Here is a 14,148-nt window from a genome sequence, read left to right as displayed (position 1 = left end):
AATACATATTTCTCAACATTTGTCTCTCTCAAAAGTTGCATGCTTTTTTATATCCTTTTGAGGCACTGCATCGCTGTGCAAAAAGTGCTAAATCTTTATTTAGAAACATTTATAAGCCACATAATTTTTACAACAACATTCAAAGTGGTGGAAATAAATCTCGAAGTGGTGGATAGCTACATTTTGATCTGCATGTGAGGCCAGGCAGTGTAGACCAAGTCAGTGTGTATTGGAATTTGTAAAGATCACATTTATCAAGTATCCCTACTAGTGAATGGCTTAAAAATATTTTTTAATGAACTGTCGTATGTCAGATGTATAAATTCCGTTGAGCATGAGAGTGCAAAATCGTACAGCTATTGATAAAATTAGTCTTATGAAGAGAGTAGGGCTTCTTATTTTGATCCCTGGGTGAAAATATTGGCTGGGTAAGACCTCAGTAGCGTTTGCTTTCCAGTACGCATGCTTGAGTTCAAACTGTTAAGACACTCCAGCATCTCTTGCTTTAATTTAGTTATAATCAATATTCTTGTTTTAGAACTCTGCCTGGCTTTGGAAAGAAAGGTGTACTACTGTTGTAGATTTGTACAACTGCGTGCATTGGATAGGGGACTGGATTATACATGTATCATATTTAAAAGCAATAAGTTAGTGTGCTCTGTCAGCCTAGATAGGCTGTTGATCTATTTTGGTTGAAGGACTATCGTGTGTCTTCATGGACTTCACAGGCTGTTTTTATATCCAGGATGTCCCTGGAGGAAAAGCATGCCTGCCAACATTCTGTGCCTGGGTCAGGAGTGCTGTTAATGACTAGCAAATAGTATTGTATGCATATGTGGAACTTTGTCATGAATGTCAGACTCATATCTTCTAATTGACATGATTGAGTAAGATAGCCAAGAAGTATATTTGAGTCTCTTTGCCTTCTGTGGGTCAAATGAGATGTGATGTTATTCACATCTTTAGCCCTTTCATGGCTGATTTTAAAAAAAACTGGCAGGGGATGAACAAAGGGTTAAAGCTGCCCCCCCCCCGCTATAGTCCTGATCTGGCTTGAAGGCCCCTGTACCAGCTATTTGTGTGTGTTTTTAAATCAGACACTCCGGGACAAAGTCATGAATAATGTCGTATCTAGTTTGACCTTGTGGCACCCAAGGTGTTTTGTGCAGAATTGGGCTTCTCAAACAGGATCCCCCAAAATACCTGCTGTTGTGGGGTGGAATTGTTCAGGCACAATCTGAGAAAGTTTCCAGTTTTTAGAGAGTGAAGTTCCTGTATGGTCCACTGTGGCTTTCAGTGAATTTCCTCTGTATATTGCTTTTCCTATTTATGAGGGACAGACCTTAATTTTATGCCACCTGTCCCTGGTAAAATATTGTCACCATTCTGGGAGATCTAAGAGATGACTTTCAAATAGATTTTTTTTAAGTGTGTGCACCAGAATATCCTACCTGCCATTTTATACCTGTCCCTTCATAAATGCCCATGCAGATACTATATGCTGAGCTGCAGCCATAATCTTGGCATGAGAGCCACTGTGTTAAAAATACATACAGGTGCCCTTATTTTTACTGGTGAAATGTCACTTTTCCCGTACTTATCCATCTGTCCCCCTACTAGTCTGTCTTTCTCAAATTCTGGATACTTCAGGATAAATTCTAAATTATACAGTTGTGCTATTTTATTTTACACTCAACAATCATGCAGCATTTTAATGGTTTTAAATAAGGTGCAGCTTATTTTAGCGGAGGAGTTGAAGTTTCTAGAGGAGTTGAAGTTTCTAGGTACAGAATTTGGATTCTCTTAGGGCCAGTTTTAATGTTTCTTTTTGGGGAGTAACGAATGGCAAAAAACTGGACAGGGACGCAAAATCTGTACATGCTGTGAAGGGGGGGGAAATCCCAAGCTCAGACAATTAGGCTGTGGGCACACTAGTCGCTTCAAAAGCAGCCAGAATGGTTTTTCTGTCTTAGTTTTGAAGTGGCACTGCCCTCTGCTGGCCACACCTCCCATCCCCACTGCTGCTTTCAGACCTTGCAGGACCACCCACAGCAAAGCATTGGGCCAGTCACTCTCTCTGCCTGAGCCTGCAGCAAAGTGTTGCCATTGGCTACACCTAGAAGACAAAGGAGTTGATCTACCAATCAGTTGTGAAACCTCCCTGAAGCTGAATTAAAAAGCAACAACACTGGAGCTAATCCACGAGGTCTCAAGAGTAAAAAGAGGCAAAGTTTGACTAACATTGTGTGCCCCTGTTTTGAGAAAAGAGTCGTAGAGACGCAACGGAACCCGCATAATAGTGTGTTTCTACCCTTACAGTTCGCTATATGAAGTAATACTTTTCATGTTACTCCACTGTGGTCAGGGCTGGCAGAAGATATTTTGATGCCTGAGGCAAAGGACAATCTCCAGAAGCTGACTGGATGGGCAGTTGAATCTGTCTTCAACACTGGCAATGGGATAGCATCCTCCACCAGTACATCTGAAGGCAAAAGGCTTGTTTGGGGAGTGTATGACAGAACAGAAGTATATAAAATTATGCATGCCATGGAGAAAGTGGCTAGAAAAAAAGTCTTCCTCTCTCATAACACTAGAACTTGTGGGCATCCAATGAAGCTGAATGTTGGGAGATTCGGGACACATAAAAGGAAGTACTTCTTCACACAACAGCGCATAGTTAAACTATGGAATTCGCTCCCACAAGAGGCAGTGACAGCCACCAACTTGGATGGCTTTGAAAGAGGATCAGACAAATACATGGAGGAGAAGGCGACCAATGACGGCTACGCTCTGCCTCCATGGCCAGAGGCAGTATACTGCTGCATACCAGTTGCTGGAAACCACAGGAGGGGAGAGTTCTGTATGTGCTCTGGTCCTGCTTGCAGGCTTCCCATGGGCATCTGGTTGGCCACTCTCAGAACAGGATGCTGGATTAGGTGGGCCATTGACCTGATCCAGCAGGCTTTTCTTATTCGTGGCCAACAGCTCTGATCCTCTAACAGAAGGGAATGGGTGGCTAGGAGGCTCTGGAGGGACGGCTGGGGGGCTTCTGCTTGAAACGATTGCCTTACTCTGACCAATGGTAGGGCAGGCCCTGGCTGTGGCAGAAATCACCTTCTTTCAGAACCGACCCTTACTGCAGAATCTGGAATAGGGAGAGAGTGTGAATATGAGCAGGCATGCTTATAACAGTGAAGAGTCATGAGAAAGAGTGGGTGCTGGTGGAGCTTTAAATAAAGCTATCTAATTTTGTAACGCTCACTTAATTCTGCATCTTTTTTTAAACCAACTTTGCATTTTGTAACATCTAGGCCCTTGATGCAAATCTGATTTGTGGCTGCAATTTCCGATTCAGGAAGTGAATCTCCTTATTTGCATCAGGGTTCCAAAGCACAAGGCCTAGCAGGTATAAATGCTGCTAGATTAGAAGTTACACATTAATTAACTTTTTGCCTTTGAAATTTAAACTTTTTTGCTATTTTTTTAAATAGCAAAATGCACATTCTAACTGTATCTCCAAAATACCTCATGTTCACTTAGTATTCAAATACATAATACACATTTTCATGATTAATCTCAGAATATATTAACATGATAAATGTGTTGTGTATATTAAGTAGTGATTACTTAATACATCTTCAGTGTTTCTGCATGTTTTTATTAAAGCTGGTGTTTCTTTACAGAACATTTTAAAAATATCTTTCGCCTTCCCTATAAATGACCATTTTGTGGCTTCTTCTTTGCCATTCAGTAATGCGACTGCTGCTGCTAGAACCCATTTTCCTCTGTTTCCAGAGAAGTTTATAAAAAAAATTATTTTGTTTTTGTTCAGCACATTTGTATCCCACCTGTCTGTTAGTCAGCATTACAGGCCATTTTAATTATTTTGCTTGAGCTTAGATTCTTAACAGTCACTCTTTGTTCCATAAAGTAACACATGTACTTATTTTTTATGCTTATGTTGCATTTTATGTTGCCATTGCATTTTGTACTATATATGTTTCCATATATCTGGCCTTTTTGTATATTTTACTACTTCGTTGAGTAAAGTATTAAATCCCTTGGCCTCTGATTTTAGGCCTAAATAATTACATGAATAAAATAAAACAATGATTTTGCAGCTAAGTCTTGATTAGTTTATGCAAACCAGGGGGGTGTAATGTAATATATACTTATTATATCTACCTAAAAGTCTTGGAACTACAGAGTGCTGCCTATTAATGTTTCATGCCCACTAATGGTTGCTTAGCCCAGGAGTGAGGAAAGGTGGTTGGAGATGCTGTTGAGGGAAGAGAATCTAGAATCTCTTCCACTGGGAACGTTGGAAATGTGTTAAAATGAATCAAGCAACCCAACCCTGTCCTTTATCTTGCTTTCTTTTTTTGTCTTTCGCTCTCTGCCCTTCCATTTCAGCCCATCACTTCATTGCAGTCACTGCATGCCATGATGCCGCCTATGGGCAGCTCATCCAGGAATTTTGCCTCAGCAAGTTTAAATCTGATATGGAAACTCTCAGGACGACGCTGTGGTGTGACTGGGATAAGACTTTGGGGTAAGTGTCAAATAAGCCAAAATTGGTTTGTCCAATGGGAATAGAAAGGCTATGTAAATGTCTAAGAAAATGCATGCTGGACTTCAAAAATTCTGGAGTGTAACTCATAGCCTGTCTGCGTCAATGTCTAGAGCCCTTTTCTACTTGTTTGTCTCCTGGAAGAGAAGCTGTGCATACACCTTTGCTCCAGTCGGTCAAATGGAGCCTGCATAATTGACCTAGAATATTTTCAAGATCATGACAGATAACCTGAGCAGTCTTATAACAAATTATGGCTTGGTTCCTCCACACACACCCTGCCCCTTTCCTTCTAGTTCTGCTCCATAGTCTAGCACAGCTTCCAGCATTTTACAGAGTAAAATAGAATCATAGAATAGTAGAGTTGGAAGGGGCCTATTAGGCCATCGACTCCAACCTGCTGCTCAATGCAGGAATCCAAATTCAAGCGTACCCGACAGGTGGCTGTTCGCTGCCTCTTGAATGCCTCCCTAAGTAATTGGTTCCATTGTCATACCGCTCTAACAGTTAGGAAGTTTTTCCTCATGTTCAGCTGAAATCTGGCTTCCTGTAACTTGAGCCTATTATTCCATGCCCTGCACTCTGGGATGATCGAGAAGAGATCCTGGCCCTCTGCTATGTGACAATCTTTCAAGTCCTTGGAAGAGTGCTATCATATCTCTCCTCAGTCTTCTCAAGGCTAAACATACCCAGTTCTTTCAGTCTCTCCTCATAGGGCTTTGTTTCCAGTCCTCTGATCATCCTTGTTGCCCTCCTCTGAACCTGTTCCAGTTTGTCTGCATCCTTCTTGAAGTGCAATGTCCAGAACTGGGTGCAGTACTCAAGATGATGCCTAGCCAGTGCCAAATAGAGGAGAACTAGTACTTCACACGATTTGGAAACTATACTTCTGTTAATGCAGCCTAAAATAGCATTTGTCTTTTTTTGCAGCCACATAGCACTGTTGGCTCATATTCAGCTTGTGATCAACGACAATCCCAAGATCCTTCTCACATGTAGTATTGCTGAGCCAAGTATCCCCCATCTTATAACTGTGCACTTGGTTTCTTTTTCCCAGATGTAGAACTTTGTGCTTATACTAGTTAAGTTTCATTCTGTTGTTTTTACCCCAATGCCTATCAAGATCCCTTTAAATTTTGTTTTTGTTCTCCAGGGTGTTCGCTATCCCTCCCAATTTTGTATCATCTGCAAATCTGATAACATCCCCTGCACCTGCTCATCCAAGTCATTAATGAAAATGCCAAAGAGCATTGGGCCTGGGACTGAGCCCTGCAGTACTCCCATTGTTACCTCCCTGCAGTTTGAGAAGGAAGCATTGATAAGCACTCTTTGAGTACGATTCTGTAGCCAACTGTGGATCCACCTGATAACTGTTCCGTCCAGCCCACATTTAGCTAGCTTGCTAATCAGAGTATCATGGGGCACTTTGTCAAAAGCTTTGCTGAAGTCAAGATATATTATGTCCACAGCATTCCCACAGTCGACCAAAAGTTTGGTTGTTGTTCATTTTTGTTAATGTTATATGTTTATCTATTTCTTCTTATTCATCCACAGTGATGTTCTGATGGTTATGAATGGAAGATAAATACTTTAAAATAATGAAAATTGTTTACAAAAAAAATTAGGTAAGATTAGTCTGGCAGGAGTTGTTCTTGATAAATCCATGTTGGCTTCTAGTCATCACTTCATTGTTTTCAAGGTGCTTACAGACTGAACGCTTACATTTTGTATGCATGGTATTATAATGATTTCATCTGATCTAGTGGATGCATGCCAAATAATTTTTAAAAGATTTTTTTCACTATATAAATTTTCCAGATACTATGCACATGTGCTTTTGTCTCTAGATGTCATAAACAGATTGGCTATTTAACTGAGAATTGCTGTTTCTAGAAGCATTTTCTCTTAGTAGAAGTGGGCAAACATTTTATAGGCTTTATTCAACCTGAATCTGAATCCACTGCATGCCAGGCAGCATTTCAGCTTCTTCTCCCTGAAAGTTACCCTTCCTCACCCGCCCCCACCAAAGCCCCACAGAATGGCAGTATACATTTGCAGTGAATAAAATACCAAAACAAAGTTAATGTAATGTACTGCTGGAAATGATCTTAAAACACGTAAACCTCTTACATAACCCCCCAGTGTAATAGGCCAGTAAGATTAAAGAAGGGGCAAATGAAGCCGGGATGACTGCAACAGTTTCTTAATGATCCACAGGCCAAGTTGACAGGCGTATCTGTTATTCTGGAAACTACAGGTGAACCCAATCAGTGAGAGCCATATTGGCAAATGGACATGCCTCACCTTCCCCCCCAGGCCTGGCTGGAGATGCTGTAATCCAGAGATGTCTGTGTGAACCAAACAAACAACAGAGTGCTATTTGAGCTGGAATGAGAGACGGAGAGCTGCATTTGGGCTTTGTCAGCTACCAGCATTTTGGGATGTTGGCTGCCTCCAGTGGACTTTGGCTATAGCCCTCTTCAGGCATTATTCACATGAAAGAAACAGTGAGGTTGCACATTCAGCCCCACTTCTGAAGTTGTGCGGCGTAACTTTTGAACCAGGGAGGTTTCTCTGTGTGCATGTAGGTTCCCCATGCAACTTAGAACCCTGTTCGCCCAGGGTCCTAAATCTTGCAGAGGGCCTCCACACAATGTCCCCATTCCAGAGGTTAAGCCCCAACCCAGGGGTGGAAGGAATCACACAATTTGGGGCATGGGGATAAACACGTGGCCCTGCAGCAGCCAGTGGAGGCAGATCAGTTAAGGTGAATGGGGCACTGGCCCACCAGCCTCAGCCTGTTCTCCTCAAGCCCCCACCTACCTGTCTTCTTAATGACAGCCAGACCAGGGTGACAATGGCTGTCATCTTCCTAATCCTCCTTAGTCTCAAGTGTGCCCTTGTAGAACTTGGTTGGGAGGAGGATGGGGACAAAGCTAGAATTAGATGGCTCCGCCTGTCATTGAATTTGGCTCCACCTACTACTGGATCTTCCCGACATCTGCTCTAGAAGTCCCAAGGGGCACCAGCCACCAATGGGCACCAGCCTCTTTCACCATGCTGCCCCCTTTACACGAGTAACTCATGAAGATGGTTTGTTTGTTGGAGAGTTTAAGTTGAGTTTCCACCTGCAGATTTGTAAATAAACTCAAATATTACACAAAGCTATAAACCTTTGGCAAAGTGACCTCCTTTCAAAGGAATAATCTGGGTAAGTGGATCTTGCTTCTGGCTCAAGTGGGAGAGATGTGAAGATTGGTACCAGTACCAGTACCTACTGGGTTGGACGACAGCAATGTTTCATATCTGCTGTCCACCCATTTGAGCACAGATGTTTCTTAATGTGAAACCACATAGCACCACTTGTAGGGAGTATGGCATGCGGTTTAGATTTCTTGAACAAAATTTCTCAAGCTTTGCCCATGTTGTCTGTATAGAGGCACTGTAATCTTAATCAGTTTTGAAGCTAACAGTTCTGATAATCCATCTTTATGTCCTAAATTCAGTTCTCCTTTTCACTAGAGTGTGGTGATGTATATAGGTGTAACTTGCCCCTTTTCCTGATACCCATGTCTACTTTCAGTACCTCTTCCTTCTTCGGATTTTGTTGTTCTTCCTTGTGTAGAGAAACTTGATTTTATCAGTGTCCAGAAGAAACAGTTTTGTTTTGACAAACTTCTCTAATTGCTGTTGTCATAACTCCTCAGCGTTCAGAAGTAAACCATGAATAATTCCTAAGCCCTTGTTTACATTTTGTAGAAAAATGGGAGCCTCATAAAAATAAGTTATATGTCCACAATACAGCTAGTAATTCTGCCTCGTCCTTTGCATTGCAGATCTTCCTTCCAGAAGTTCATTTATCATGTGCACAAGCATCATGAATGATCTGCTTCAAGTAATGCTCTGGTGCATTACAATTCTCATCATTCCTGACCATTGGCTATGCTGGCTGGGGCTGATGGGAGTTGTAGTTCAGCAACATCTGGGGACCCAAAGGTTGGAAAAGTCTGCTTTGGTTTCAGTTTGAGCCCTTTTGTTGTATATTTTTGGTTATTTTGTTCTGGTGATACCAATGATCGCTTCTTTTTTGCCAACAGCATTTAACAATTCTTGCAGGTGTTTTGCTAGGTACTTAAAAGACTCGGGACACCAGCCCATATGATACACATGTGGATGAAATGTGCATGTGCTTACTTATATGTATATAGGCCAAATTTCAGAGGAAAACCCTGTCTGACAATGTAATCTCTGGGCCACATGGTGCCAACAGGATTTTCTGTGCCTAGTACACTGTATGTAGATTGGGCCCTCTGCCCCGTTTGCAATCTATTGGCAAGAACTGTTGCTTATGTATATCTCTTGCAAACCCACACTGAGACACACACATTGCTCCTCCCTTGCCCCATCCATCTGTTGCATGCACTCACAGAAGTCCCCTGCCACAGCCAGTATCCAGCAACCACGGATCACCACAATCTGTGTCACTAATGGGAAATAGGAATATGCCCTAGGTGCAGAGCAGAAAGCTCAAGAGATTGAAGATACCACGCATAACATGCATTGTATCATCAAGGAATTCAACAAGCAGAAGACTTCCTATAAAACATGTGTCCATTTTGGAGACTGAAAGAAGCGCAAGCTTGAGAGAGGTTAGCATAAAAAGCCTTCTCTTTTTTTGAATTCCAGATGGTGAGGGCAAACCACAGAGAAATGCTTCCTTGCTTATTTTGAAGTATTTATACTTTGGCTGTCACTCAAAGTTCTCGGAGCAACTTACAATACATTAAAAACACAATGATATAGTAGTTACTTGAGTGGGACAAAGGTGTATATAAGTTTCTCCCCTAGTTCTCTGATGTACCAGCAAGTGCCACTCTGCAGCTGAGTCTCCTGGGCTGGAATGAAGGGACCAGAGGTTAGTCCCTCATAGGTCAGTGCTTCCTCACCAGGGTGCCACTGATGTCGCTCACAACCCCTGGCTCAGGTGACAGGTGCAGGAGGCACTGCCAGACCCTCATATCCCACTTCCCAATGACACTTTGTTTATTACATTTTATCAAAGCGTTCAGGTAGTTTTCACAATCCTCTTTTATGACCATTTTATCCTCCTCACAACAATCCTGTGAGGTGGGTTAGGCTGCAAGGGTGTGGCTGGCCCACTATCACATAGTAAGTTTCATGGATGAGCATGGATGTGATCTGAAAGCTCCCCAGGCCTTGGCTGATCCTAAGCACTAGCCCACATTTACCTGAAAACTGTTAGAAACAGGACATCAGACTAGAGGAGAAAGTGAATTGCCCAAAGCCACCAAATACAGTACACATAAGGTTGTGTGTGTGTGTGTGAGTGTGTGTGTGTCAGTCCCAAACATTAAACCAGTCTGTGACCACTTATGCATCACCAAGAAAGAACATCTGTGCCACTAAAAATAAGCATGCGATTTAAATTTCATCCAAATCACCCTTAAATAAATTATTCACTTAATTTGCATCCTAGCCACACCCCAAACCAGTTCTTCTTCAATTAATTTATACTCCCAATTAATTTCTCACTGAGATCCTGCTCCAAAATCAACACCTTTCAGTTAATTTCCCCCAGTCATCAGCCATCACATCTCCAAATTAAATTAAATTCAAAATAAATAGGATTCAAAAATAAATCAGGTGTCCAGACAAGAGTGCCCCCTGCACCCATTACTATAAAGGGGGGATAAAAATTAGGAAAGACTGGCAGGCAGAAATCTTATGGTTTTTTTAAGAGCTCCTTCTGTGCAATTACTGCTTCTCTGCTCTTGAAGTCCACTCCCCAATGCAGGCAACCTGAGAGTCCAAATCTTGAATGCTTTGAGGGGATCTAATTATGTCACATAGAACTAAAGCACCAGTTCCCTGCAGTGCTAATGCCGTGCACTCCATTTCCTCCTTTTAATATTCCTTGCCATTCTTCCTTTCAAGCAACCACAAACTTCTCGCATAGGGAATTCTAAATTAGTAGTAAAAATAAAGCGATATTAAAATATGATCCCACTAGGGCTTGGGTTTTTTTAAATCTATATATTGCTTCGTCTGACTTTTCCTCGTGACAGGGTTGCTTTTCAAACAGCCAGCAAAGACGGTGTCATAGATTGCCCTATATATTTTTTTTCTTCCCCACCACCACCCCTTCACAAACTGCACCTCCAGGGTTACACCCTTTTTGTCCATGAGGTCATAAAACATTGCTGGTGACTCTTCGCTTCCTCCTTCCTTTGCTCTTTGCTGTCCGCCGGGTGCCTCTCTGTTCAGTTGAATTTGAGTCTTGAAAAATCAGCCTTTTCCTGCATGCGCTTTGGCTGTCATCAGAACACCACCCCTTTCCAGGAGTGATCCACACAAAACAGCTTGTGTGGCTTGTTCTTCAAAAATGATTTCAATGATAACAAGCAAAACACACAGAAAAAGAACCACCCTAAAGTCAAACAATCTATGCCACAGCAAACGACAAGGAATGACCTGAGAGCACTAGCTGCTCTCAGCTCCATAGTATCGACTGCTACCATATCCCAGTGGGGGTTACTGCTGCTACTACTACTACTACTACTACACAAGAACCCACTTGTCTCTTTTTTGTCCAGGTTTTTCTCCAAGTGGCAAACTGTGTGTGCTGCCTTGTTTTCCAGTTGGTATTATTTCAACCTGGTTCTTGGGGGGGCGGTTACTATGAGATGAGGTGCTTGGTAGGTAGCTGTTTATCTTTGTTCTTTTACTTATTGGCCAGGCTGTGCATATTTGAAGAAAAAGCCTCATAGCTCTTGCTGCAGCTGCAGCCCTCCCATGGCACACATTCTCTCTCTCTTCCCCCCTCCCCCCCACCGGCCCATGCTTAATGATACTCCTGCATTCTTGGCTGTGGTCATGGTCCACTTGATAAAATGTATCCTGAGACCTCTTGACAACAAAGTTTCCCTTTATGAACTCATCTTTACTTGATCTGGAAGCTGGTGCGCGTCTTACTAAGGGAGATAGTTTCCCAGTGTGAACAGTTAATGTGATCAGACCTCATAAGAGAAAGGCAGCATTGATTGGAAAGAATCAGGATGTGATTCTCAAATGCATTCCCTTTGTGCTCATATAAATTAAAGTTGGATCATAATCAGGGTCACATACACTCCCCAAAAGAGGAAGTTCGGATTCTCCTCTGATATGAAGAAACACATTGCCTCTGGCACTGGCTTGCTTCCTAAAAGCAATATATATTATATTGTCCGTGTCACTTTTTTGCCATTTCTGGGAGTTCAGCCTTATAAGGCCATTTTAGAGTTGAAGTTCATAGATTATGACATGGTAACAATCCACACAGCTTGGAATGTGAGCTTGTGTAGCCATATGTTTCTGGCATAGGATTTGCCTGGTATCAGTTGTCTTGCAGAATTAGATACCAGCATTTCACCTAAGCATCCACTAGGCCTCAGTGCCTTGTTTGTTGACGAATTACTTTCAAGGAGTTCATTGTCATATATAATCCACTAAACCAAGCTATTAAGAAATCTTAGTATTCAGGAACAGTTCATTTAAGCATAAACCTGGCAATGTAAGGGAGTAACTCACTCTAAGAACTGCACAATTATGCCTGCAGTTAGTAGCCACATATCAACATCTTACCACAATTGTGTGGTAATTGTGGCGCCTGTATAAGACCCATGTAACATGGGGATGTTGCTTCAGGGTTCTGTGTTCTTCTTTTTCATTACATACCGTCCACACTGTGTCTTTGGGGGGTTCATATTAACAACTAAAGCCATTCTCTATGCATATGAATATAGTTAAAAACAATTACAACACCATGTGACTATTCTACCAAGGAACAGTGAGATGACATGTTTTCATACACCTGCTGTCAAGCAGCCTACATTGGCAGTGCGGGTCCTTAGGACCCTGTAATCAACATTCCTTTACAAACACTTTACATGGCTTTATGAGTACAATGGTATTTGATGCAGTAAATGCAGTGTGTGAAAAGGAGACATATCCCTCCAAATATCCAGTAGACATGCACCTAGGAATCATGATCAGCTCCCTCAGAAGATCAAAGCATGGTGTCAAGGCCATGGGTTCAAGATCTATGCTGGCCATCCTAGGTAGCTCGTAGGTAAGTCCCTGGTTGAATCTCTAGCATTTCCAGAACGCCCTCTCCCTCAAGGCCTGGAGAGCCTGTTCATCAGGGTGGATAGTCATGGGCTACTAGGCCCTGACCTGGCTGATAAGGCAGCTTTATATATTCACATACTGTGGTTCTCAGCACAGCTGTCTGGGGATATGCATCTCCCCTTCACATGTGTACAGATGTCCCCACAGAATTACAGGAAGTGAGAAGCAGCATTTTGTTGTTGGGTATGGTTTGTGGGATTTTCGAGATAAAAGCTCCTCAAAATGGTTTAGCAGCAAGAACACACGGCAGATAGTGTGTTGGAACATGTTAATTTTTACATGTACATTTCCTTGTGAACTTACTAAGCAGCTGTTTGTTTACAGTCACATGCTACAAATCTACATATTTTTCAACTTGTTCTGCAGCTCAGTTTCCCAAATGCCATGTATGTCTCCATTCAGTATAAATTAAAATAATGACAAGATCCTGCATGCAGCCAGAGAAACTGTTATACAGCAACCATATAGATGGATTTGGTTGAATTCGTTGATGTCTTTTAGGCAGACAGTTAACAATGCAATTCTATGCATGTCTGCTTAGAAAGAAGTCCTGTTAAGTGGAGATGATTCACACGTAAGAGGGTATCTCGTTTCAGCCTATGACATTTTTTAATCTGCTAGGCTTTAAATGTATTTTAATATTGCTAGCTATAGACTTTTTTACTTGCTTTGACTTTGGTTCTTAATGGTCCTTGTTTTTTAATTGTTCTAAGGTTTTATTGTTGTAAGCTGCCTTGGGGGTCCCTTTTTTAGGGTCCAAAGGTGTTATAGAAATGATTTTACAAATAAGCATTGGGATGATATTCTGCAGTTTTACAACTGAATTCAGTAGCTGGTAAGGAAAGTGAGAAAAATGGTGCATTAATCAGTAGATACAGTTGCAGGATATGCAGTGATATAAGATGACAAGGGTTGCCAGGTGTCAGAGCTTGAACCAATGTTTCAGGGGTTTAGCCTCCATTTTAGAATCTCCAGAAGAAGGAATTAATCTCAGAATGAAGAAGCAAAGGGATGAGCTATTTTTCAGAGGACTCATTCCTATCCTCAGCCTCATGATAGGCCCTCTCCCCTTTTATTTATTTGTTTGTTTGTTTGTTTATTTATTGTTTAATTTGTATCCCGCCCTTCCTCCCAGAAGGAGCCCAGGGCGGCAAACACAGCGCTAAAAACACTTTAAAACATCGTAAAAACAGATCTTAAAATACATTAAAACAAAACAGCATTAAAAACATTTAAAAAAAACTTTAAAAAAGGGTTAAAAACATTATTTAAAAACATATTAAGCAATTCTAAGCAATTCTAACACAGACGCAGACTGGGATAGGTCTCAACCTAAAAGGCTTGTTGAAAGAGGAAAGTCTTCAATAGGCGCCGAAAAGATAACAGAGATG

The 14,148-nt window shown here is 41.7% G+C and overlaps 1 protein-coding gene across 2 annotated transcripts in view; it reads left to right on the top strand.

Annotated features, from left to right (window-relative positions):
* The window catches only part of RAMP1 (receptor activity modifying protein 1), an 84,268-nt gene that overhangs the window by 16,203 nt on the left and 53,917 nt on the right, over nucleotides 1–14,148 (top strand). The window contains exons 1-3 of one of the 2 annotated variants that reach the window (XR_009760419.1): nucleotides 4,462–4,552; nucleotides 6,125–6,195; nucleotides 6,788–8,308. Coding sequence is in view for 1 of the 2 variants with exons in the window: in XM_061607723.1 (XP_061463707.1) it covers nucleotides 4,414–4,552 (139 nt within the window). In the remaining variant the exon portion in view is untranslated. Of the gene's footprint in view, nucleotides 1–4,413; nucleotides 4,553–6,124; nucleotides 6,196–6,787; nucleotides 8,309–14,148 lie in introns of those variants that run through there. The other variant, XM_061607723.1, reaches the window with a different exon arrangement.

The sequence above is a fragment of the Rhineura floridana genome, chromosome 2 (genome assembly GCF_030035675.1).
Source record: "Rhineura floridana isolate rRhiFlo1 chromosome 2, rRhiFlo1.hap2, whole genome shotgun sequence".
Classification (NCBI taxonomy): domain Eukaryota; kingdom Metazoa; phylum Chordata; class Lepidosauria; order Squamata; family Rhineuridae; genus Rhineura; species Rhineura floridana.
The sequence above is the reverse complement of the archived record's forward strand: the minus strand, read 5'-3'. Positions and strand labels throughout refer to the sequence as shown.